At 37.8% G+C, this 27,452-nt stretch overlaps 1 protein-coding gene across 4 annotated transcripts in view; it reads right to left on the bottom strand.

Moving 5' to 3' along the window:
- The window catches only part of TRMT11 (tRNA methyltransferase 11 homolog), a 69,573-nt gene extending 46,440 nt beyond the window's left edge, over positions 1 to 23,133 (bottom strand). For 2 of the 4 annotated variants that reach the window (XR_462943.3, XR_462944.3), the window contains exons 1-7: positions 22,965 to 23,121; positions 12,299 to 12,364; positions 10,228 to 10,301; positions 3,106 to 3,187; positions 2,924 to 3,016; positions 2,673 to 2,807; positions 424 to 580 (exon numbers count right to left, since the gene is read on the bottom strand). Coding sequence is in view for 2 of the 4 variants with exons in the window: in XM_001380143.4 (XP_001380180.2) it covers positions 424 to 580; positions 2,673 to 2,807; positions 2,924 to 3,016; positions 3,106 to 3,187; positions 10,228 to 10,301; positions 12,299 to 12,364; positions 22,965 to 23,036 (679 nt within the window). In the remaining 2 variants the exon portion in view is untranslated. Of the gene's footprint in view, positions 1 to 423; positions 581 to 2,672; positions 2,808 to 2,923; positions 3,017 to 3,105; positions 3,188 to 10,227; positions 10,302 to 12,298; positions 12,365 to 22,964 lie in introns of all 4 variants that reach the window. The other 2 variants (XM_001380143.4, XM_056818730.1) reach the window with 2 other exon arrangements.
- Between the last annotated feature and the right edge of the window lie 4,319 nt (positions 23,134 to 27,452).

Below are 27,452 nucleotides of genomic sequence, written 5' to 3'. Positions count from 1 at the left end.
AACTGATCATTTGATTATCTTTTTGTGAAGTGATTCCAATTACTTGTCTGATCAAAGCATTTAAATCTTTCTTTCTTAAATAGGGTTCTCAAAGTCCAAAAGATTATCATGTTTCAAGACATTCTGGCCTTTCAAATTGAACTACAGTACTGTAATTTATGAGCTAAAAGCTCCCCCTACTGGTTTATCCAACACTATAAAGGAATAAAAAAAAAGATGAAACTATATTCTGTCTTTTCTTTTAAAGAAATTATTACTTTAAAACTATTTTAAATCTTGGACATCACAATTTCTTTTTGTAATTTCCACTTTTATATACACTCCCACTTAAATAGGAAATGAAAGAATACTCTTTTTTTAAGTGTTTAACTTTGTTTCACCTAAAAGAACATCTTTTCAATTTTATAAAATAATTAAAAATACCTGTTCCAACAAATGGATCAAAGACAATGTCATTTTCTTTCACCTTCCCATGATTAGCCATTATGAATGATAGCCCAGCATCCATGCTTGTGTTCCCAATAAAATGTCTCTTTTTAACACTGTATGATTCAATAAGCTCTCTCTGTCCATCTGCAATCTGTGTCAAAAAATATTTTAAATTAATATAAGGACTAGTAGAGGCTCACTTAAGATAAACAACCCTGGTCAAAACTCTAGGCAAAATATATTGATGGTGATCAAAAAATGAATTTCATAAGTACAAAACAGGGAAGGCATAAAAGCAGTTTATATGAAAAAAATCTAAAGACTATAATGGTTGGCTAGCTCCTTATGAGTCAGCACATTGATCAGGAGACAAAAAAATAATACAGACTTGGGCTACATTAAAAGAGGAATAACTTCCATGAATAAAGAAGTTCTGTGATCACATGTGAAGTAATAGCTAGAGAGGATTCTGAAAAACTCAAGATTGGTGAGGGGCCTTGAGTCTAGGTCAGATGAAGAGCAATTGAAGGAACTGGCAATGTTTAGTTAGAAGAAGAAGAGAATCAATGGGACAGGATCATTTTTAAGTATCTGAAGGGCTGGTATACAGAAAAGTGATTAGGCTTTTTTTTTTTTTGGTGGTCCCAGAAGTCAAGGGTAGGAGTAATAGGTGAAGAAGCAAATTTAGGCTTAATGTCAGGAAAAATTTCCTAACAATAAAAGCTGCTCAGAAGCAAAATGGACTGTCCCAGGGTCCCTCAAAGGACTGGATGACCACATGCCATGTATGGTAAACTGCAGATTCCTTCCTGAAATGTTTAGGAAAAGACAGTCCTGAGGTCTCTTCCAGCTCTAACAATCCTGTGATTCCATGACTCAGATTCTCTCCACTCCCAATAGTTTAACTTTTCTTTTAGTAAATGCAATGGAGGTGGTCATGGAAAAGTTCCTCACCTATTGCATATCTTTGCATTTCCCTTATTATTCTCCAAGTCAAATCTGCATTAATATCAGAAATGAATTGCCTCCAACCAATGGTAATAACTCATTTTTTCCATGTCCAAAATCTTTAACAATAAAGTTATTCAGTTAACCCTGTGGAATCCTCACTCATTAGTGACTGTAGCCTAAATTGCTCTCTAATAACTATCCTTAGGGAAAGTTGGGTAGCTCAGTGGATTGAGAGCCAGGCCTAGAGATGGGAGGTTCTAGGTTCAAATCTGGCCTCAGACACTTTCTAGCTGTGTGACCCTGGGCAAGTCACTTAATCCCCATTGCCTAGCCCTTACCCCTCTTCTGCCTTGGAACCAACACACAGTATTGATTCTAAGACAGAAGGTAAAGGTTTAAAATAAATAAATGAATGAATAAATAACTATCCTTGAATTTTGTATGGAAGGCACAAAAAGACATAGTGGAAAGAGAGGCAAAGAGCACTGGGCTTAACAGTCCTACCCCCATTTAATACCTATGTAACCCTGACCTCAGTTTCCTCATCTGCACAACAGGGATATTGTTGCTTATACTATCTACCTCACAGCATTACTGTAAGGAAAATACTTTGTAACCTATAAAGCATTTTATAATTGTGAAATATTGTTATGGAAAACCAATAAAAGAGGTCTCTATCATTGAAGTTCTTGCCTAAAAATGACATGGAAACTCTTTTTTATCATTTCTATAGACATTAAGTATAATAACCTATTTTCTTTTGTCATGTCTTAATTGTTTCTGGGGCATAATTTGCAATTGTGTCTGGGGCATAGACAACACAATTTCAATAACACCAGCCAATTCTAGTTATATTCGGGTACCTGCTCACTGACCTGCTGGGCATGGGCTTACACTATCTCTTCTTTGAGCCATGGAATGGGGAGCTTCTCTTGAGTTTGTCCTATATGTGCCCTGGTTCCTTATCAGAGGCTGGGACCTAATTAAAATTCTATCCCTACTTGAGTAAAAATGTTTGGTTTTTCTGTACCTTAGGCCTCAAAGGAATGGAGCAATCTGGAGAAAGAGCCAGTCTGTTGTTCAGGGTTTTGGATATGGAACTATTTACTACTTCTAGGTCTGAATCTCTCCCTCCCCATATTTACTGTTTATATCTGAACAAGTGTACAGTACATTATTCAGTTCTTTAACTATAATAGTCTAGTTCTTTTAAAGTTTTCCATAAAATCAAATTTGTAGTGCTAATTTTTTTCTAAAGAAAAACCAAAATATAAAGAAGTAATGCTACTTGCCCATCTACCAAAATAAATATTAAGTGGTTTCTCTGGGATGTGGTTTGGATCCAAGCCATAATCTTCCAGGATAGAAAATATATGCTGTGGAGTTTTTAAATTCACTTTTCCTTCAAACGGCAGAAATTCAAGTGCCTAAAAGGGAAAAAAAAACTCTTAACATCCAAATAAACTTTAAAATAAAGTGTCATTAAAATATTTCAATAATTGTTATGTTGAGTTAAAGCTACATAAATTTTAAGTCCACTTACATCGATGCGCTTGATTTTTTCTTCTTGTGTTAATGTTTTATTAAATGTGTGAATCTTTATTTTATATGTAGTGTCTGAATGTAGAAATGGAGCCTAAAATAAAACAGATCATTTTCTTTTAATATCTGGCAATTTTATTTGAACTGCATGCATTCTTATATAACACATATCTTAATACATACCATCTTTTCCATGGGATAACTTTTTAGAGATTTGTATAGTTCCTCTGGAGATTTTCCATGACCCCAAAGTTCAAATATAGACCTGGAAATTTTATGATCAAAGTTATTTTCAGATTGAAAAAATTCCCACCAAAAACACAACACTGATTTTACTTATGTTAGCTAAGCAAATATTTTCTTCTGTTTCATTACTGTACATTTAAATAAGAGACTTGGGACTTATAAGTACATTTAAGCCTGGTTATCTGAAATACAGCTTTGGAGATTGAATTGTCATAAGCTTAAATAGGGTATACACAGAAGGGAGGATAAACCTTTTCTCTAATCAAGCAAATATTTTTGTTCTTGGTTTCTTTTTGTTGTTTTTTTTTTCATTTTATTTAATATAATTTATTCCCAGGTATCTTAGCCTATCTCTCCCCTCCCTATACCATAGAAGGTATCACCATATCACCACATGAAAGAGAGGGGGGAGAGGGACAGGGAGACAAAAGAGAGAAAGAGAGAGAGAGAGAGAGAGAGAGAGAGAGAGAGAGAGAGAGAGAGAGAGAGAGAGAGAGAGAGAGAGAGAGAGAGAGAGAGTGTTTATATCTTTCACATTTCTAATTTTCAGTTCATTCCCTGGAGGTAAACATTCACAAGTTATTCTTCCAATACTAATTCTGTGGCTGTATATAATTTTCTCTTGGTTCTTCTCGTTTCACTATTATTTCATGGGAGATCTTTCCAAGTTTTAAAAAAATTAAGTTGCTCATTTCTTACTATTCCATCATAATCACATTGACATTGCTGGATCTAAGGGTATTACATTTTTATAACCCTCTGTACATAATTCCAAATTGCTTTCCAAAATGGTTGAATCAGTACATAGTTCCACCAGCCCTTTTAACATTTTAGTCAATCTGACTGGTATGAGATAATGCCTCAGAATTGTTTTTATTTATATTTCTCCAATCAGTAACAACTTAGAGCATTTTTTCATATACCTATATATGGCTTTGGTGTCTTTATCCATAAACTGTCTGTTCATACCTTTTGCCCATTTATTAGTTTGAGGATGGCTCTTATTCTTATAAATTTGACAAAATTCTTTATATGTTTTAGATATGAGCCCTCTATCCAAGAAACTATAAAAAATGTTTTCCTAATTTTCTGCTTTATTTGATGAAGCATTTTTTAAATACTTACTATGTCAGAGGCATAGTACTAAGATGTAGAGATACAAGCAAAAAAAAAAAAACCACACATAATCCTTGCCCTTAAGGAGTTCACAGTCTATAGAGAAAAACAGTATACACAATAAAAAGAACATAAACTTGATGAATTCAGATGAAAGGAAGGCACTACCAGCCCAAAGGCCAGTGATAGAGGAGGGATTTTCTCACCTCCACACTTCTAAAAGGACATACTGCTACATCTTCAAAGCCAGAGAGAGGAAATCAGGCTGATTATGCTTTAAAAAATGGTCTTTTTGTCTCCAGTTTCTAATCAGTTTTTGGTCTTTATTATCCAAAGCTAGATAAAAAGTATCTCTCTTACTAATATAAATTTTCACTGATCAGCTCATCAGTCTATATATACCTAGTATTTTCAAAATTATCACCTTTCCAATAATTCAAATTAGGAATGACTAAAATTTAGGCACACAATAATTCATTCAAATCTAAATCAATTACAACCAATTTTACAGGGTATTCAAATGACCTCAACTTGTTAACTATGCTTAGCATTTCTTTTTGTCAGAGAGGTATTCAGAATAACAGCATTTTATCCTGTGTCTTTTTTTTCCTTTCTTTTTACAGCTGGCAAGATATTGGAAAAAAAAATAGTGAATGCATTTTTTCTATTTTTTTTAAACTTCTGAAGAATAAGGTAGTGTGACACAGTAGAGAGATTTAAAAGGCAAAAGATCTCTTTTCAAATCTAAACTCAAATATTTACTGGTCTGTGACCAAAGCTTTGCACATCACTTAACCCCTGGGTAACAAAGTTTCCTAATACATACAGGGTTAGGAATCACTTGGTATTTGTGATTTCACTGATATAAGGAAATCCCAGATGAGGAAACTACTACTCTGCAAATAATCTTAAATAATTTTAAAGAGTTATCTAAAGAACAAAGAGGTTAAGAGATTTGCCCAGTGTCACTTAGCCAGTATAAATCCAAGGCAGAAAATGGGTATAATAAGAACACTCACCTCAGGGGGTTGTTGTAAAGATGAAATGAGATAATGTATATAAAGTACTTTATAAATCCTAAAGCAATACATAAATGTAACCTGTTATATCTGTATATGACTATAATCCTTTACCACAATTATATTATTGTTATATGTAATCACAATTATGATCAAAGCTATGTAACCCCAGGAAAGTTATACACTAAGTAAACTTAATCATGTGTAAAATAGATATAACCTGTCTCAGAGGACATTATGAGGAAGGTGTTTTGTAAAACTAAAAGCACTATGTAAGACTGAGTTATTGTTAGTGATAATATTCGTATCAAAGCATTATGACATAAAAATTGATAGAGTCTCAGTCATGGAAATCTGGGTTTAACTATCTATTTTTTTATTTTCTCTTTTTTCTGTTGTGAAAATTTTAAGGGAAACAATTTATCCCTCTTATTGAATTCATTACATTTTCAATTACTATTACTATAGATAATGAAGAAGTTCAATATTTTTTCTCCAAGTCTCTAATACAAAGTGTCTATATGATCCTGGGCAGGTCACTAAACCTCATTATGCCTCAGGCAATTCCCTAAGATTCAAGATGAAGAATAGCTAAAAAACTATACTTGAAGAGAGAATTTATTTCACCAATAAAAACACAGATCCAACCCAAAACCTAGTAACATAATTGTTTATAATGTCATATGCATATATATATGTATGAATCTATGTATCAACTTATAAAAATTACTTATCTTGGCTAGCTCAAATGTTCTTTCAGAATTGTATAACTCCCTATTTCACAATACTATATCCAAAATTCTTTCTCAGACAATATAATAGAAAAATGATGAATTTGGAGCCAAAGGACTTGGATTCAAATCCCACCTTTTATTCTTACTAGCTGTGTGACTTTGACAAGATATTTAACTTCTTTGGGTCAGTTCTCCCATCTGTAAAATAAGGGGTTTAGACCACATGGCTTCAAAGGTCTCTTATAGTTTTAAATCTATGCTCTTAGGAGCTCTAGAACAATCCTGGGAATATGGCAAAACATGTATTATTATCAATATTTACAAATGAGAAAAATGAAGGCCAGAATGGGTTAACTGCCATGCCTATGGTCACACAGTGAGTAGGTATCAACAAGAGACCCATATCCCAGTTTCCTGACTAAGTGTCCTGCCTTTTTTACTACAGTGGACTCCCTCTTTAATAGTAACAGTAATCTCTCACATTTGTATAGTTCTTCTGCATAGTAGTAGTCAAAATCATTAAGAATTCAATAAGGAAATTTGACAGCGTGAAACACTTAGGCTTCTCTAGACTGTCTTTTTCCTTATTCAGGATGATTTTTTCACAAATGAGTCTTAAAATCACTGCATTTGGATATAACTTGTATTTACTAAATGGTATAGATAGGTCCAACCACTTTAACAAAGAAAATCAATAGCAAGCTATCACTTATTTTTAAAACTTTATGACTAAAACTTTTCTTTTTTGTGACTAAAACGTTTAAGAAGGATTGGTCTTCAAAAGGCCCATAGGAAAGTTAATCCAGTTTAAAATGGAAAAAGGATTTCAACCTTACTAGCAAAAGGTAATCAACTAAAAGGTTTGTCATTTGATTACAAAGTTCAATTATCTGAACAGCAACTAAAATGTGAATTAACTGAAAAAGAAAAAGCAATTTCAGGGCAGTGTTTCACTGTCTGTGGTATTAGGAGGTTCTAACTCCTAAGTAAACTGTAACTTCTAAACAGTGCTATAAAAAGCCTAAAACCAGCGGCTGCTAATCTTTTGAGCTATAGAGTAGCAAGAACCTACATGTATACCAAGTATCCATTTTCTCACATTTTTTTTTTCACTGAGTAGATACAAACAGTAAACTATTTGAGAAGTTTACAAAATGTTTTGACATTTTAAAAAAATCTTCCTACTCAAAAAAAAAATGTTAGGAGTAAATGCAAAATAGAATCAAGAGGGCAGCTATGTGGCTCAGTGGATTGAGAGCCAGCCCTAGAAATGGGAGGTCCTGGGTTCAGATCCAACCTCAGACACTTCCTAGCTGTGGGACCCTGGGCAAGTCAATTAACCTCCATTGCCTAGACCTTACCACTCTTCTGCCTTGGAACCAATATAAAGTACAGATTCTAAGATAAAAGGTAAGATTTTTAAAAAATAAAAAATAGAATTGAACATACACCAAAATCTATTCCTTTACCTTTAAATTATTTCATCCTTGCATATATATGCAACAAAACATTTTTTAATATAAGTGCCTGTTCTTCCACACAACTTACTGCAGAAGGAGATAGAAATTAACTCCTCACTTATATGCTAACCTTGAGTATATCGAATTTCACTGAGACAGAAAGTAGATTTTTCTGGGCAATCTCTGGGCAGTGTTCAACCTCTCCAGACCTGCCTTTCCTCACCTTTAAAACAAAAGAGTTGGACAAGATGATCTCTAAGATCCATCCCTTCTCTAAAATCTATAAATAATGATGAAAAAAACATATTACTAACTCCACGCACCAAATTTTATTTGCTTTACTTGCAAAAGAACTTTTGGACCACCATTTAGAGTTTAACTTTTAAGTTGTATACACTTTTCTAAGAAGTTTGGTTTTCTGATTTTTGCAGCTACCACAAATTGACATGGAAGAAAGGAAAGGTGGGTAACCAAATACAGTTATAGAAAAGTAGCAAGAAAAAAGTGACAGCAACAGAGGAGAGAAAAAATATGCACAGCTGACAAAAGAATCAAAGAATTCTTATCTAAGTTTATCCAGTGTAGGATCATTTAACAAATAGTCTTACACACCTCCATAATCCCTATATGATTACTAATGATCATGATGAAAACCCTGAATCATTAAGAAGGGGGCAAACTATGTTATTTAAGCTCTTTACAAATATAGAAAAGTATATCATTTATTTTCAAAATTTTGTCATTTTCTAAAAAGGTATAATAAAAAATTTGGATGTTAAGGGGGAAAATGATTACATATACAAAAGCACATTTATAAAACTAGTAGTTCACTCTTCTATTGAGCTTGTTGAGGAAGGGGCTAGACAATAACATCTTACTCATCTGGCAATTTTAATGAATCATTCATGCAAAACATTTTATTCCTCAAAGTTGCCAAATAATAGACTTATTACTTTACATAGTTACAATGTCAAAAATACAGATATAAAACATGTGATTGATGGTAGCAGTATATGAAATATGGCTAACAGAGAAAAATGGTTTTAGAATCCATTACCTGAATTCCAAATCCACCACAGAAAAATATATAAAGGAAGATGGCAAATCTGCAACTATAGATGCACATTCAATCATACCATTCATTACCTATTCACAGTTCCAATATATACAAGTTAAGAACTTTAAGACCTAAGAATTCTCAGCCTCAGAATAGATATAATCATACCTAATAGATCATATGGCTTTGAACATTTTATATTTAGATAATGATAACTTACAAAGTAAGTTTTCAGAGAAACAATCCATAATAATGTAACATATTAAACCCAAATGGCTAGGAAAACTTGTTTAAACAAGTTGAAAAGATTAGCTTTGGTGGTTCTAGAACTTTGACTATACGTACTATTCATCAATATCAACAATCACACACAATAACAAAAATAATAGTGTGTATGAGGTGTGTGTGTGTGTGTGTGTGAGGACACAGAGAGAGAGAGAGAGAGAGAGAAAGCAAGAGAAAGAGAGAGAGAGAGAGAAAACAAGAGAGAGAAAGAGAGAGAGAGAGAGAGAGAGAAAGCAAGAGAGAGAGAGAGAGAAAGCAAGAGAAAGAGAGAGAGAGAAAGCAAGAGAGAGAGAGAGAAAGAGAAAGAGAGAGAGAGAGAGAAAGCAAGAGAGAGAGAGAGAAAGAGAGAGAGAGAAAGCAAGAGAGAGAGAAAGCAAGAGAGAGAGAAAGCAAGAGAGAGAGAGAGAGAGAGAGAGAGAGAGAGAGAGAGAGAGAGAGAGAGAGAGAGAGAGAGAGAGAGAGAGAGAGCGCAACAGAGACCAAAAAGGAAACAGAGACATCACTTTAAGGCTTAAAAAGCAAATGTCTATGACATCACATATATGAGAAATTCGCCAAAGTTAAAGTTAGACAGAGGCTACAAAAGATACATTCACATTGCAATGCTAAATAATACAATCCTAGACAAAAGATTTTTGAGCAATTTGCTGAAATATTCCCTCCAAAACCTCAAGAATGCCACAAAATGTTCAAGTTTTAAAAGGCAATGTGATACTCTGACTTCAGAAAAATGCAGTCTATTAAACATTATTGCTATTATTAAGCTTATTAATTCTGTGTGTGTACATTTTCAAAACTAAAGATACTCCTTACCTATTTAGCAAAACAATATGTCAATAATAAAATGGCATTTGGATCAGTTGTACAGGCAATTATGCCACTACACTGTTAATGAATGGTAAGACAATAGACACTGGCTTGCTGAGCATTTTACTACTGAAAATTCTTATGAACAAAGAATTAGCTTTCACTCAGGAACTCATTTCACTAACAAAGACAGTTGGCAGAATAACTATGTTCAGGCATAGTTTTCCCCTGCCTTGTACTTTGCTGATGTGTTCATCCAGCAGAATTTCACTTTTCACCAACTTCATCCATTCATTTACCAGCTTCAGGGTCTGACTCCAGCTTCTGCAGACATCCCTTCCCATCCCATGGAAACGGGCCTTTCTCATGCAGAAGCACCATCTAGTAATGACAGCAGGTAGCTGCTATTCATACAGCCTATGGAATAAAAATATCTATTTCTTCTTTCTGCTTTCAGACTTGGTTTCCAGGAAAGCGCTGTAGCAAAAAAGCAGGGCTTTTTTGGCCTGTAATTACCCAGAAGACATAGTAGGTGGGTGCACAAATAAGAGAAAATTACACCCTTTCAGAGTGGTTCTTACTTTGCACATACTGTCCGTTTCATTAAATTCCTGGCAATATCTTCTGAAGGAATGCTAAGAATCCAAAATGGAGACTGAAACAGAAACAATAAAAGCAGTAAGATAATTTGTTCCTACATGGCTCAAAGTTTTGGTACTGAAGAAGATGGAGAGAAATTCTCATTTGCCACTTTTATGAAGAAAACACAAAAGTCTACTTCAAGGTTTATATAAGCAAAACAACCAACACCCAGATCTGACCTTTCTACAATGACCAGCTGAACATCACTGGGCAGCATTAGCAAACCAGCCCAAATAACATAAATGATCATTTCATAGGATTCTTTCTCATACACTCTTTATACAGAAGCATCTGTTTTTTAAAGAGTGAACTGTCAACAGTACCCTGGAATATAATTTGCTTCTTGAGTTATTCTATAGGGTAATTAAGTTAATACGGTTATTGTGTAATAATTTCAAGACTCTTTGTGACCCCATTTGGGGTTTTCTTGACAAAGATACTAAGTGGTTTGCCATTTCCTTCTCCAGCTCATTTTTTATAGATGAAGAAACTGAGGCAAAAAGGGTTAAGTGACTTTCCCAGGATGACAGAGTTAGCAAGTATCAGAGGCTGGATTTGAACTCTGGAAGATGAGTCTTCCTGTCTCCAGGGCAAGCATTCTATCCACTTACTGTATCACTTAGCTGACCTAACAATAAATTGAGTTATATAGTAGTCAAGATATTAATAAGAAGTGCCATTTATTATTGTTTGCAAAGCATTGTATATATGCCATATTATTTAAGCCTCACAGCAGCATATATGACTCCCATTCTATAGATGAGAAATCAGTTGCTCAGAGAGCTCAAGTCTTGTCAAGGTCACATAAGCCAGTTTTTAGGGCACAATTTGAAAATCAAGTGTCCCTGACTCCAAATGAAGCATTCCATTTACTACAGCATGCTACTTCTCAGGGGAGTATTTAGATAACATGTTATTTGTCATTTTCTAATCCTTAAAATTTTACTTTTGACTTTGCTACATTTCATTTCCTTTAAAGCATTGACCTTCCAGTAATACCCCACCCCATTTCTTCACTGAGGTGGGGAGTTGGCCCTGGGTTACAGAAAGATATGCCAGCATTATATATATATATACATATATATATACACATATACATACTCTGGCAAGTCTTACCAACTTGGAAAAAGCTATTAGAGTGGACTGTGTGATAAGACTATACTTCAGTCATTGGAAGACCATCCTAGTTAAGTTCACAAAGACTGGCCTCAGCCACTGCCATTGACAATGGAAAAATATTAATGTTGTTGGCAAAAGCATATAAAATCTGTAATGTGCATTAATACAGGAAGTCCTTACAAATTAAGGATTCATGAAATGTTGAAATAAAACTCTAAGTCATTAAGTATAAAATAAAATTTATTACTTTACTTTCTTGAATAATGGCATACTGTGAATTTAAAATTAATTTGCCAAAAGGTCTATATTGCAGTAATTAACAATCATAGTTAATCAAGAGAAGATAAAATTATCTTCAATAGAAAGACACTGTGCAGGAATTTTTAAAAAATCTTCTAAAAATATGGAAAATTAAGTGAAAATAAATCTAGGAGCAAAAAGAGAAGCCATTATTTTAGAGGGTCTTTGAAAAGGGTTCTTAATCTAAAGCCCATGATTTATTTTAACATTTTGATAAGTGTATTTTGATATAATTAATTTCCTTGGTGACTCTACATATTTTATGAATTTAAAAACAATATTCTGAAAAGGGGTTCATAGGTTTCACTAGATTCCCAAAGGCATCCAGGACACAAGAAAAGAGCTTAAGAACCCCTAGTCTGTACTCAAAATTATATTTTAAGGCACCATTTGAAAATCAGGTGTCCCTGACTCCAAATGGAACATTCCATTCACTATATCATGCTACTTCTCAAGGGAGTGTTTAGATGACATGTCAAAACTAGATGATGCTTTTTCAAAATATGCTTTATCTGATAACACCTAAACTTATAAAAAATATTCTCACAAATACAAATTTAGTGCTCTCAAGAAAGCAAACTCTGAACTTACTTTTCCATGAATTTCCTGATGGTTGCTGAATCGACCTCCAAAAAGCGAAAGTAAAGACTTTATTTCCTATTGAGAGAATTATAGGAGATATTCAACTTACCCTTCATATTGAACTTGGTACAATTTCAATTACTACTACTACTACAGATGACAAAGTTCAATGGTTTTTCTCTAAAACTACAACCAGAAAATTTCGATATACATGGCAAAATATTATCCGTGGTACAACAATAAAAATGAGAAATACCAAGATGGATGGAACGCGGTAAGATGTAGTATGGCACACTGATAGAACAGCCTTTGGAGTCAGAAAGATCAGGTTCAAGTCCCACCTTTGAGACAGACTGGTTAAGTTACCAGAGATGAGGTTTTCATGTCTCAGTGACCCAGGCAGCTTATTAATACTACAAATTGTAGAGAGATCGCTGATCAGCATTAGAAAAAGGATGATCAGGAATATGATCAGGAATACCCAATAACAATGAAATTAGATACAGAGAAAACAAAAGTAATGAGAAATAATGTAATGATTGGGCAAACTGCTTAACCTAAGGAAACCCCAACCCCACTCAATTCTTCACTCCTACTTCAGGACTGCTATGTCACTGAAAAAAAAAGTATGCAGTCAAGATGATTTCACTTACAACATAATATATATGTGTGTATATATAAATTATAACAATAATAATAGCCAGGGGCCATTTGTGGGGTGATATTGGCCTGCCTGCAGGGGAGAGATGAGGGAGAAGCCTGGGCTCCTTCTTTTCAGTGTGCAGAAGAGCCACCGAGCAGGGTCAGGCCTGGGATCCCTGCCACAGGGCACACCGAGGCTGACCTGGCCTGAGAGCTCAGAGTTCTGAGCCACAGCAGGCTCCCTCCTCAGAGGATCTGCACTGAGCTCAGGATCCATTCTGTAGCAGTCCACACCTATCTGGGGACAAGGGAAACAGAATGTAAAGATTGTCTTAGAAGAGAGCATGCTCAGTCTTGAGCATGCTCAGTCTTGCCCATGGCTGGGAAAACCTCTGACCCTTGACCCCAGTTTCCCTCGGGTTAGGCGGGAAAACAGGTTTCTTTGTGTTCACCTGGCTAAGAGAAACCACACCTATACCTTGTCATTAACCAATGATAATCATCCCTATGTATTGTGTATATTTGCATATCAAAGAGATTAAATACAGGGCCATGGCAAGCTCCGCCTTCTCTTCCCCTCTTCCTCTCTTGGATCTCAGCTCTCACTGATGTCTGTCCTTCTGGCCAAGCTCCATCTTTAATTCCTTTCCTCCTCTATCTCTCTCACCTGGGTCCTGGCTTTTGGCCAGGCACTCTCTTTTCTCTATTATGTCTCCAACCTGTGTGGTATTAATTGTGGATCTCAGGATGGATCATACCGCTGCGACATCCTAAGATCGGGGTTCTGCTGTGGCCCTATTATAATCAACAAGGCCTGGTTTCTGACTCATTTCTGCCACCTCATATCTATAACTTGGCTCCACCACACCCTTCGGGGTATCCAAAACTTCTATCCTTTTTCTATCTTCCTACCTTGAGGCTTCTCACGGGTTGGGGGAGCCTCACATTCTTCGGGATTAGGAGAGAAGGGGTGGCACAGAGAAGGTAGACCTGTGCCTAAGGAGAAGCAGACAGACTCACATCAGAGATATTGGCCCATCTCAGTGAGGGAGGGAGACTGGGCCTGGGAGTAGCCTGGGAGATTCTTGGGGGGAAAAGGAGAAATTCAGTCTTTAAAAATAGAGCTGACAGAAGAAAAGGCCAAAGGAGTAAGAGGGAAGGGGAACAAACCCAAAAGGTACCCACTGAATTTATTATCAATGTTAAAAGAAAAATACGCCATGCATATGAAAGACTTGAAGTTTTTGGTATCATCCCTTTTTCTGTTCTACTACATATATAGAAATGCTCATTTTTTTTTGATGTTAACGTCTGGAGCATTTTTTAAGCACCTGTTATGTATGTGGAAAACACTCTGCTAGAGATATAAAAACAAAAAAAGCAACAGGTCCTGGCCCAAATTCTACTAGGAAATTCAACATAAGTTGATCAAAGGTGAGATGAGGAAGGGAAAATGAACCATGGATAAGAGGAAGACCAGGCAAGGTTTTCTGTAGGAGATGGTGACTGAGCTGGGCCTTTCAGAAAGCTAAGGATCTTAGGCAGCAAAGGTGAGAAGACAAGGGAAAGGCCAGACGCCCCATCCAGGAAATGGCAAGCAGGTCATTCTGGTACAGAGTACAAGAAAGGGGGTGGGGGAACATGAAACAATTCTGATGAATTAAGTTAGATAATGATTTTTATTATCAATTAATATTAGTTAGGCAACCCACTTTCCCAGATTGGGAACTCCACTGACCCCCTGGGGGCCTCTGATTAATAAGTGTTCTCCTTCCCAGGCCCAGACCCACCTGCCCCATCCCAGGCACTCCCAGGTCCCACAGCTGCCATGCTCTCACTCCCTGGTCCCACCTCCAACTCCAGCTCTAAGCACAGTTATTACCGGACACTGCCCAGCGCCAAAGGACTTGTCAAGCAATCATTTCCTTCCAAAGCCAGAACACTCCTCCCACTCTCCCAGATATAACTCCCACTATTGGAATATAAGTATTCTGGGGGTAGCTGGGTGGCTCAGGGGATAGAGAGCCAGGCCTAGAGATGGGAGGTCCTGAGTTCAAATCTGACCCCAGATACTTCCTAGCTGTGTGATCCCAGGCAAGTCACTTCACCCCCATTGCTAGCCCTTTTTCCTTATTCTGCTTTGGAACCAATACACAGTATTGATTTTAAGCAGGAAGGGAAGGATTTAAAATTTTTAAAATAATAATAATAAAGAATGTAAGCTCCTGATTATTTAGCACTGTGAATTTTAGATTTACTCCACCCTGTTTAGTCTTTAGAATTCTAGCAACCAGGAATGTATACATCCCACTTAAGGATTAAGTATGGGGGAGGAAGATCTATGACCTATGTGTGCTAGCAAGTGACAAATCAGAAACAACTGACTGACCCCTTGGGCTGTCCAAAGCCAAGTTTAAGCCACCATTGGTATATGTGAGACACAGGAAGTAATGTAAAGCACTGCCTTTATATTTCACATCACTTCCTGTGAGAGGGACTTTGGGCAGTGAAACTTGACTTGGAGGAACATGAGACCTGCGACTGCTTGCCTTAGATGATCACATAGTGAGTGATAAGGCTGACTCCCCTTTTCCTTGGCTTTTTCTGGAGGTAACAGCTTCTGGCAAGGCCCCTTGGCTGAGGCCTCTGAACTCGCCCTGGCTCAGACCAGACTAAAGCAGATCTTCCCTTTTCCCTCTCTCTCCCTCATTCTTAATTTCTTCCTTCTATTGTAAATAAATCACCATAAAATTCCATTCTGACTTGAGTATTTCATTGGGATTTAGAATTTAAATCCCTGGCGACTAACTAAAAAACATATTCAGTCTCAACTCTAAATTTTACCCTTCATAGCACAGTGCTTGGCATCAGTAATTAAGAGCTTAATAAATGCTTTTTGACTACTTTAGGCAACAAGGAGATAGATAGATAGATACATACATACATACATATATACATACATACATACATATAGAGATAGGTAGATAGATAGATAGATATATTTAAATGTTCAACAGAATTCACTTTAAAATTAATCTTAGCAAGGAATTTTTACCCCTTTTGGACTTCATCTGTTACTTGTTTACATTCGGAGATTGGGTCATTCAAAGATTTTTTAAGTGTTTTTTTTAATAGGAATATGTCATATTTTTTGGAAATGTTCAGTTAAATCTTTGCTTTTGTCAGAATAAATTGCATCTAATATGTATTTCTTCTAAGAACCAGAATGTGACCTGCTTTAAATGCAATACTGATGGATCTGCATTTTATTCTAGAGTGATTAAGGACTTATTATAGATATTTTTTTTTAAGAAGGGGAGTCTACCTCACATCCTACACCAAGATAAACTCAGAATGGACAAATGACTTGAATATAAAGAAGGAAACTATAATTAAATTAGGTGAACACAGAATAGTATACATGTCAGAACTTTGAGAAGGGAAAGATTTTAAAACCAAGCAAGACTTAGAAAAAGTCACAAAATGCAAAATAAATAATTTTGACTACATCAAATTAAAAAGTTTTTGTACAAACAAAACCAATGTAACTAAAATTAGAAGGAAAGCAACAAATTGGGAAACAATCTTCATAACAAAAACCTCTGACAAAGGTCTAATTACTCAAATCTATAAAGAGCTAAACCAGTTGTACAAAAAATCAAGCCATTCTCCAATTGAAAAATGGGCAAGGGACATGAATAGGCAATTTTCAGTTAAAGAAATCAAGACTATTAATAAGCACATGAAAAAGTGTTCTAGATCTCTTATAATCAGAGAGATGCAAATCAAAACAACTTTGAGGTATCACCTCACACCTAGCAGATGTGACATGTGACAACATGACAGCAAAGGAAAGTAATGAATGCTGGAGGGGATGTGGCAAAGTAGGGACATTAATGCATTGCTGGTGGAGTTGTGAATTGATCCAACCATTCTGGAGGGCAATTTGGAACTATGCCCAAAGGGCAATAAAAGACTGTCTGCCCTTTGATCCAGCCATAGCACTGCTGGGTTTGTACCCCAAAGAGATAATAAGGAAAAAGACTTGTGCAAGAATATTCATAGCTGCGCTCTTTGTGGTAGCCAAAAATTGGAAAATGAGGGGATGCCCTTCAATTGGAGAATGGTTGAACAAATTGTGGTATATGTTGGTGATGGAATACTATTGTGCTAAAAGGAATAATAAAGTGGAGGAATTCCATGGAGACTGGAACAACCTCCAGGAAGTGATGCAGAGTGAGAGGAGCAGAACCAAGAGAACATTGTACACAGAGACTGACACATTGTGGTACAAGAGAACATAATGGACTTCTCCAGTAATGGCTTTACAATGTCCCTGAACAACCTGCAGAGATCTACGAGAGAAAAAAAAACTATCCTCAAGCAGAGGACAAACTGAGGTTGTAAAAACACCGATGAAAAGCAACTGCTTGACTACAGAGGTTGAGGGGACATGATGGAGGAGAGACGCTAAATGAGCGCCCTAATGCAAATACCAACAACAAAGAAATGGGTTCAGAGCAAGGACACATGTGATACCCAGAAGAATCGCGCCTCGGCTAGGGAAGGGGTGAGGGGGTGCTGGGGGGGGAGGAAAAGAAAATGATCTGTTTCCAATGAACAATGTATGAAAATCACCAAATAAAATAATGTTTAAAAAAAAAAGAAGGGGAGTCTAGTGACCAGATTTATCCCTAAAGGAGATAATTCTGGTCTATGTGTAGGGGAGAGACTGAAAAGTAGAGACAGGAGGCAAAGGGACTGATTAGAAGGCCATTAAGATAATCCACACAAGTGATGATCAGGATCTAAACTAGGGCAGTGGCTGGGTTAGCTTTATTAAAAAAAAATCATTGATGAGTGATGACAGAAATAAAACCAATGAGATTTGGCAATTGATTAGATATAGAGTCTCAGTAAACATCTTCTATAAATTGAGAAAAGGAATATCCCTTGTAAATGTCCATTGAAATGAATTTTAAATTGGACTGATGAAAATTCTAAGAAATGAAAATACTCTTCTCTCCCAAACCTGTCCCTCCTACACCTGCCCTTCCAAGTCACTCATGTTCAAAGCCTCATCCTTGATTCTTTCCTCTCCTTCAGCCCCTATTCCAATACTTTTACCTGGCATTCAAGGCCCTCTCTAATCAGATGCACCCTAACATTCTTATCTTTCACATTTCTACATTCTAGCAAAAATGGAATACCCAAACAAATGCTTCCCTCCATCCTTAGATGTCCTTTTGCTATTCCCTATACCTAGAATAGCCCCTCCCTCTGCCCAGTACACTTACAGAATTCTTGCCCATTCCTTAAAGCCCAATGTAAATGTTAATTTTTCCATGAAGAAGCTGAAAAGCTGGGATTAAAACACAGATCCTCTAACACCAAATTCAATACTACTTTTCCCGCACCATAAGGCCATTTGCTAATTCCCTAATGAGGAATCATAAGCCTCATAGACTCAAATTGGATTATGAGGAGGCATGTTTTCTTTTTGAAATATGTATATATATGAGCCATAATGTATATCCAGTGCTTACTACATGTACCTTGTAGGTCAACTACCCACTTCTTTGGATACACATCAGTAAGTCAAACACCTATGACATTATTAGAGCAGGATGTCCCATGGTGAAAATGTACTCCCCTGACCCAGATCACAACCCAATTATAATTTATAGTATTAGGGAACTATCTACACAAATTGCCTTGAGCTTTAAAGAGAGAAATGTGCCCATGATCATAAGTCTTGTAGATGTCTTGGGTAGGATTAAAACCCAAGATTTTTGTGTCTCCACATTCAGCCTTGTATCCATCATGCCTAACTGCCTCTCCAGTGCTGATGAAGTGAGAATAATAGCACCCAAAGAAGCCTTGATTGTAATATTCTTGAATGAGATCCCAGGTTGGAAACTAGATGACTTAAAAGTAATGAATGGTGTTTTCAACTCATCTTCACATACATGGCAGTAATTTTTCCAGGAAACAAGAGAGACTATAAGAAATGAATATCTGGCTCTATGAATAGTGTTACTATGAGTAAAACCCGCTGTTGTTGCTGTTCAGTCATGTCCAACTCTTCAAGACACCTTTTGGGGTTTTCTTAACAAAGATACTGGAGTGGTTTGCCATTTCCTTCTCCAACTCATTTTGTAAATGAGGAAACTGAGTTAAATGACTTGCCTAGAGTCACACAGCTAGTATCTGATGCCAAATTTGAACTCAGGTCTTCCTGACTCCAGGCCTGATCTGTTTACTATAAGTAAAATTCATATATAATCTCTAGATTAATATTTCCTCTGACCTCTCTGAAGACCCCCACCACCCTCTCCTTTGTTTTAGTCTTTCATTTGCAGCTCTTCTCTTCTCCAAAGACAACCCTTTAAATCTCCTCCCATCTTTTCCAGCAGGTCATCCCCAATACCATTCCCCTCTCTTCATTTTCTTCCTACCCACTACTTCCTTCCCTGTTGCCTATACATACCCAAGTCTTCCCCAACATTAAAGAGGCACTAGATCCTACCACCAACAATAGCTATTGTCTGATATCTATCCTCCCTTTCTCAATTAAACTCCTATTTATTCTCCTCATTGTCTTCCATCTGGCCTCAAACTCTCCCATTCAGCATAAAGACATTCCCATACAAGTACAATTAGAACACAGAGCAGAAATAAGAGAAGCTAAGGGAGAATGCACAGGCACCTCAGTGACACAGAAAAAACCTCACACAGGGACTGGCATTTGATCACCAAAATTATTGGTAATTTTTAATGCCACTTCTAATGGCCTTTCCTTAATCTTTATCTCTTCTGACTTCTCGGCACACCTGACACTGCTTACCACCCTATTCCCAAGGGTTTTGACATTGCTTTCTCCTGGTTCTCTCCTACCTGTCTGACCACTACTACTACTACTTTCAAAATCTTTCGCTGGATCAGCAACAGTTCTAGAACTGTGGACAAAACCCCCAACTCAGGCATGGGCCTCCTGCTCTTTTCTCTAAACTCTCTCACTTGGGGACCTCATTCGTTCCCAGGGGTTCAAAGCCAATCTCTATGCAGATGACTTCCAGATCTGTATATCCTGCCCTAATCTGTCTCCCAGGCTTCCACATCATCAAAGTGTCTATTGAACACTCTCTGCTATATGTCCCAGAAGTATTTCACTCAATATATCCCAAGGAGAACTCATTATCTTTCCCCTCAAAACCATCTCTCTACCACTTCCCAATTACTGTGGAAAGACCACTATCTTTCCCATCATCCAGATTTGTAACCTTGAGGAAATTCTTCTCTCTCACCTCATGCATCCAAACAGCTGACAAATCTCACATATCTCCACAATAGCTCTCTCATACCCAAAGTCACCACACCAGCAGAAGTCTTCAGCCCTTCTTCTCTGCTGTCTTCTCATGGTCCCTCTCTCCTCTACACCACCCTCTGCACAGCTTTGAAAGGGATTCTCCTAATGTGTAGGGCTAATCATGTCCCTCTGTCTCTCTCTTTAAGCTTCAGTGGTTCCAAATTAGCTCTACTGTCAAATATGAACTCCCCTGTTGAGTATTTAAAATTCTGACTCTTACCTCTTCCTGGCGCAATCCAAGCTTTGCAGCCTTCTTAAACATTATGCCTCACCACACGCTCTATAATCTAGCTATATGGTTTTCTTGATCTTATACAAAACACTTCATTTCCCCCAACCATGACATTGCACTAGCTGTCAGCCATACCTGGATTACTCTCCTTTCTCTCCTCATCTCATTGCAATACTTGGCTTGCTTCAGAACTCAGTTCAAGTGCCACCCTCTGCTTGGGGCTTTTTCTGGGTCACAGAGCTGTTAGTTCATTCTCCCTTAGGTTCTCTTGTTTCTGCAGTTTTTTTGTTTTGTTTTGTTTTGTTTTTGTTTTGTATCTTACTGGATAGGAGAATCATGTCTTTTCTCCTTAGCCTGTAAATTTCTTATTTCTTACTTGTCTGTTTCCTTGTACCTACCTAGTGCCTGGCCCACACACAGTGGCTGATAAATGCTCCACTGAGCTGATTGTCCTTTCTGCCTTTACCACACACAAAACTTCCTTAAAGCATAGTCTAAACTCACTGTCTCCACTTCCCCACCACCTACCCACTTGCCTCTCAATTTTTTGACATTTTAGCTTCTGCCTCTACTTATTGCCCCTCAAAAGTAAATCCAATAGCTTTTTCTTAGTTCTCTTCCTATTTAACCTTTCTATTTCTGGTGAGAAGGTTGACCACCCTTTCTTCTTTAGTCTTCTCTCTTCCTTTGCCTTTCAGGTAACTAACAACATACACTTTGCCTCTTTAAAAACTCTTCTTCTTCATACTATCCCTTTAATATGTGTTCCCCCTGAACCTCTTGACATTCTGTCCTTGAAACTCTTCTTTCCTATAGAACTCTCACTTGATTCTATTCATTCCCATCTCAGCACACCAGTTTAACAGGACTAAAACAAAACTCCATTTTTTTGTCCCAAAGTTTGCTGCTCTTCCTGAAATACTACTCTTTTACCAATGGTACTGCTCTCCTCCCAATTATACATACTAACAACTTCAGGGTTCTCTTTGAACATCTGCTCAGACACCAATCCCTATCTTGAGATTCTATCTCCAAAATATCTCAAGCATTGCCCTCTTTCTTTCAATTCTTACTTTTACCCATAATTGGCTAGGAGCTCAATAAGAAATTCAGGGTTTTATCACCATACAAGTATCATCAATGTTTGGCCCAGTGGAAAGAGTACTGGATTTAGACTCAAAGAATGTGGTGGAAATTCTGGCTCTGCTACTATGTGACCCTGAGCAAGTCACTTTCCTTCTCAAAACTTCAGTTTCCTCATCTATATAATATGAAGGAAACAAAATAGATGACCTTCCAAGTTCTTTGACCCTTAATCCTAGGAACTGGAGCAGAGACTGAAAAAAAGGAAGGCTTGGCATTTGAATACTGGAAATGGGAAGACTTAAGTTTTCTGCTTCTACAGAACTGTGTGATCTTAGATGAATTGAACCTTTCTGGACCTCAGTTTCATCCACTAGTAAAATGAGGAAGAATCAGGTTTTCTAGCTCTATCAAAATGTCAGGTGAACCTTTCTTTCTGGATCTCAGTTTTATTCGCTAGTAAAATGAGGAAGTCAGGTTACCAAGCTCAAATGATATCATAAATGTAAAACACTGCAGAACTTTAAGCACTAAATAAATGCATACAATCAGTCAGTGCCTTAGCCTCTAGGGTACAGGTTCATAAATTTAGAGCTGGAAAGGACCTGGGATATCAAGAAATCAGGGCGTTTGTCGTGTTTTAGAGCAGCTAGGAGGTACAGTGAATAGAGAGTGCTAGGCCTGGAGTCAAGAAGACTTGAGTTCAAATTTAACCTCACACACTTACCAGCTGTGTAACTCTGGGCAAGTCACTAATTAACTCTGTTTGCCTCAGTTTCTCATTTGTAAAATGTGCTTGAGACGAAAATGGCAAACGACTCCATTATTTTTGTCAAGAAAATCCCCAAAATGGGGTCGGAAGTGGCTCACAACTTATTAATATAGTATGATCTTCACAACAACCATGGGGAGGTGGGTGCTATTATTCTCCCACAAGCCTAGTGCTCAGGGGAAGGATGTGAACCCACGTCTTCCTGCTGCAAGTTCCAACATTCATGCCAATCCCAAAACAGTATAGATAAAAGAGAACAAAATGTAGGAAACTGCAAATGGATTAGATTTAAGGGAGCCCTGGTTTCCCTTAGGACTCCGGGGACTAAGGGAATCAGGAGACTATCCCAACAATTGGAAATACTAGGGATGCGGCAGCCCAACACTTAAACGAAGTTGGAGACCCGCGAGAAAGAACGCGCACGCGCGCGACCTCTCCCTCCCCTTTTCCGCGATTCTCTTCCCCAGGAGCCCCGCCCCCGCGCCCACCCCGCTGCCCCGCGCCCAGGCTGCACGCGCCGCCCCTCCTCTGCAACCTCCGGCTCTCAAACAACACGACGAAGAAGTGCGGCACTGACCGGCAGCCGGAACTCCAGGTGCTCCTGCGCCAACAGTAGCAAATATCGGTTCAGCGTGCTAGGAAGCGCCATGATCCGTCGCTGTTGCTGCCCCTGCCGCTACCGCCGCCGCCGCCGCCGCAGCAGCCACCTCCTCCGGCTGCTTTTTGCGCATGTGCGAGGGTAGAGCGTCGCTCGGGGCGGAGTTTGGGCGTGGACTTGGACCAGAAGCCGTGCCTTTTGTAGGTGTGACCTGTTTAACACTTTGAAGGAAGAAGTGGTCCTGCTGGAATCTGACTCTAGAATACCTTCTGGCAGCAGCCAGTTCTCCGCTCTTTAACAAGCATTTGTTTGAGAGCTCTTTAATGATCTTTTGCTTTCGTGTATCTTAAGATTTCCCTCTTAGTCTTTCCCCCTCCTCCCAGAGAGCCATCGTTAACCATCGTTAAGTGTAAAAATTTTAAAGAAAAATAAGAGAAAAAAACTGCCAAACCAATGAATCTGGTTTTTTATATGGTGTTTAATAGTCATGGTCCATTCCCCCATGCAAAAAAGAGGGGGAAGGGATCTTCTCATCTATCCTTTTTTTGGGGGTGGGGAGGGGGCGTAGGGAATGGGAAGCCGGCAAATAGAAGTAGCCCAAACTACTGATGCCAGCTCTCAACTTGCAAACCAGTAGTTAAATTTTCATTCACATCTGGAATTATGTAGTCCTACAAATTAGGGCTTGATTATCTAGACTTAAGAAAGTGTTAATAATGTAAATTAAACTTCAAAGGGTGTGTGCATACAATCCCCCCCTCCCCCCATATTTCTTTAAACCTTTACCAGCATGCTGCTGTTTTGCTTCGTCAATCTTGCCTAAACTCAGCAGGAGCGAAGAAAACTATGAGAATGAAATCATTGCCAGACTAAAGATCTGGCGACTGCAGTTTAAAAATAATAACAATAGTAATGAATTGCTCTCACAGAGCGCTTTAAGGTTTGCCAAGTGTGTTACATTCATTTTCTCATTTGAACTTCACAACCAATTGTGATTAAGCTGACCAAATGCTGTTCTAGGTGACAGAGACAAAAAACAGAACAATCTGTCTTAAAGGAGCTTAGTCTGGGAAAGGGGGTTGGAAGAAGGGAAAATTTGTACTTAGATACCTGGAGTAGTTAAATAAAATTTGCTCTGCAATCATTTAGTTATTTAGATAATAGCTCAGGCAGGGAAGAGGAACCATCACAAGCAGTATTAAAAATTAATATGTTGGATTAGAGAATGATTAAGGTCCCATCCAACTCTAAATCTTATGCTTCTATGGTGATGACAAATAGGGAAGTTGAGAAGACCCAGTTTGAAGTTTGGCTGAGTGAGGGATGAGGTCAGGATCTTGTCCCTCCTATAGCTTCAAGTTTCAAATCCTAATTCCTGTGTGAATTTGGGAAAAAATTCCATATCTCTGGATTTCAGTTCCTTCATCAGTAGTAAGTATGGGAGAGAGAGGGCAGGGGTAGGCTAGATAGCCTAAGGACCTTTATGTGAGTGACGACCAAACCTATATAGCTAATTTTTACTTCTCTCTAATGCTCTAATCCTAAATTTCTACCTGGTTGTAACTCCAATTGAGTATGCATGAAACAACACTTCATCTTCCAACACATGCACCTTAAATTCCTTCTAACTTTTCTATTTCTATTAATGTTAATTTGTCAATTGATTAATCAATGAACAAGACCAGAGAAACAAAGTTAACTTAATAAAAACCAAAGATTAACAACTGACTCCCATCTTCTGTAATTATTTACTGTAGGCTTTATTTTGCTTTCACAGCTAAAAATCTTGATGCATATTAATAATAATTGACTTAATAGTGCCTTAAATACAATAGCTTGATAAATCAATTGTACACAAAATCAAGCCATTCTCCAATTGATAAATGGGCAAGGGAAATGGATAGGCAGTTCTCAGATAAAGAAATCAAAACTATTAACAAGCACATGAAGAAGTGTTCTACATCTCTTATAATCAGAGAGATGCAAATCAAAACAACTCTGAGGTATCACCTCACACCTAGCAGATTGGCTAACATAACAGCAAAGGAAAGTAATGAATGCTGGAGGGGATGTGGCAAAATAGGGACATTAATTCATTGCTGGTGGAGCTGTGAACTGATCCAACCATTCTGGAGGGCAATTTGGAACTATGCCCAAAGGGTGCTAAAAGAATATCTACCCTTTGACCCAGCCATAGCACTGCTGGGTCTGTACCCCAAAGAGATAATGGACAAAAAGACTTGTACAAAAATATTCATAGCTGCGCTCTTTGTGGTGGCCCAAAACTGGAAAATGAGGGGATGCCCATCAATTGGGGAATGGCTGAACAAACTGTGGTATATGTTGGGGATGGAGTACTATTGTGCTAAAAGGAATAATAAAGTGGAGAAGTTCCATGGAGACTGGAACAACCTCCAGGAAGTGATGCAGAGCGAGAGGAGCAGAACCAGGAGAACATTGTACACAGAGACTAATACACTGTGGTATCATCGAACGTAATGGACTTCTCCATTAGTGGTGGTGTAATGTCCCTGAACAACTTGCAGGGACCCAGGAGAAAAAAACACCATTCATAAGCAAAGGATAAACTATGGGAGTGGAAACACCGAGAAAAAGCAACTGCCTGAATACAGAGGTTGAGGGGACATGACAGAGGATAGACTCTAAATGAACACTCTAATGCAAATACTATCAACAAAGCAATGGGTTCAAATCAAGAAAACATCTAATGCCCAGTGGACTTACGCGTCGGCTATGGGGGGTGGGGGGGGGGGAGGAAAAGAAAATGATCTATGTCTTTAACGAATAATGCTTGGAAATGATCAAATAAAATATATTAAAAAAATAAATAAATAAATACAATAGCTTGAAAACAAGACTCTGGCCTTAAGGAGTTCGTACTTGAAGTATTTGGTGACTCCAGTTAGGGTGGGACTAGTGGACATAGTCAAATGTGGGGTATCCTTTTTTGTCTTAGTAGCTTCTCCTATTGTGTTAAAGTCCTCTCAGAAGAAGCCCAGCTCTTGCTTTGACCCTTTCCTTTTGTATTTATTGTAGTAGACCACTCCTGGGTACTCTAGTTGCTAGCTGCTGCCTCTCTCCCAAGCCTGCTAGCAACCTGTCGATGTATATTTGTTGTACCAAGTTCCCCAAAAGGTATAAAAGATTCCCAAGTTCTATTTGTCTTTGGAGAATCATCTAGCATGATGATCCTCCGAGAGACACTCTCCAGAGCCAGGGTTCCAACTCTGTGTAGTATCTTGGCTCCTGGCTCTGTGATCGCAGCCAATTATTTGATCTATCTCTTTTCTGATTAAAGACTTGGTTTTTGCTGACTACTTTAGATGTTCTGTGTTATTTCCAAGTTAACAATGCAAAATAATCAATAATCTCCTCCTCTCCCTTCCCCCCCAACCCCAAGCAATTACACAGATCTCCAAAGATATCAAACCTAAGCATTCATTTCATTGATCTAAGACAGGAATTCTTAACCTAGATAGATTTTGGAGGGTCCATGAACTTGAACGGTAAAAAAATTTTAATTTTCACTAACTTCTAACTGAAAATGAGTATTTCCTTCATTCATGAATTTCAAAGGGGGAGAGAAAGTACATGAATCATGTAACCATGGAAAAATACTTTAAAATTTTAAAAAAGAAAAGCTATTTATTTTCTCTACACAAATGAAATGTTTATTACATTACCCACAAGGACACACTGACAAAAAAATTTAAGCAGAAGCAGACACACACACTATTTTACTCTCTTGATAGGTTGAGACTTAAACCAGAACATGATGTGTTGTTTTTTTTGTCTTGCTTAATAGGCATTTTACATTTCATCTTGATGCTCACTGTCCAAATTATTCCCAAGTATTGTAGCTCTTCTTATCAGTGGTTATCCTATCCAATACTAGAGCTCTTGTTGCTGCCAATCAGCTCTGAGGAACCCAGAAGTTCCAACTTCCTAAATGTATGCGTCTGCCCCCAAGCCTAGAATTATCCATCTGAGAATCACTGTTTGGTCAACTCTGCTCAGGAAAGAAACAGAACACAGAAAAGATATTCAGGGATGCTCAGCTCCACTAACCAAGCTCCTTTTTTCAGCTGCTCTGAACTTGCAGGTTGACAAGCTCTTGAGGTGGAGGGAAGGGGAGTCATTCTTTCCTTCAATTCCCTCCTATCCTCCTGTCTCAGGAAGCTTAAGGAAAGAACATCTTGACAAAGGCTGACAGACTGGTTGGAGGAGTGCTTTAGGAATAGGCATTAATGCCTACTGTATTGTGCTTGAACATCATACTACTTTAACTTCACCAAATCAAACCAAATATTATGAGGAAAGATAGAAGTGTTTTTCATGATGTATGTTCATCTTATCAACCAATTAATACTAGTGGTAGTCTCTCGGTGACTGAGAATGACTATTGTCTTTGTGCTTAAATATCAGGCATTGTACGGGAACTGAAGA

Source organism: Monodelphis domestica, chromosome 2, assembly GCF_027887165.1.
Source record: "Monodelphis domestica isolate mMonDom1 chromosome 2, mMonDom1.pri, whole genome shotgun sequence".
Classification (NCBI taxonomy): domain Eukaryota; kingdom Metazoa; phylum Chordata; class Mammalia; order Didelphimorphia; family Didelphidae; genus Monodelphis; species Monodelphis domestica.
The sequence above is the reverse complement of the archived record's forward strand: the minus strand, read 5'-3'. Positions and strand labels throughout refer to the sequence as shown.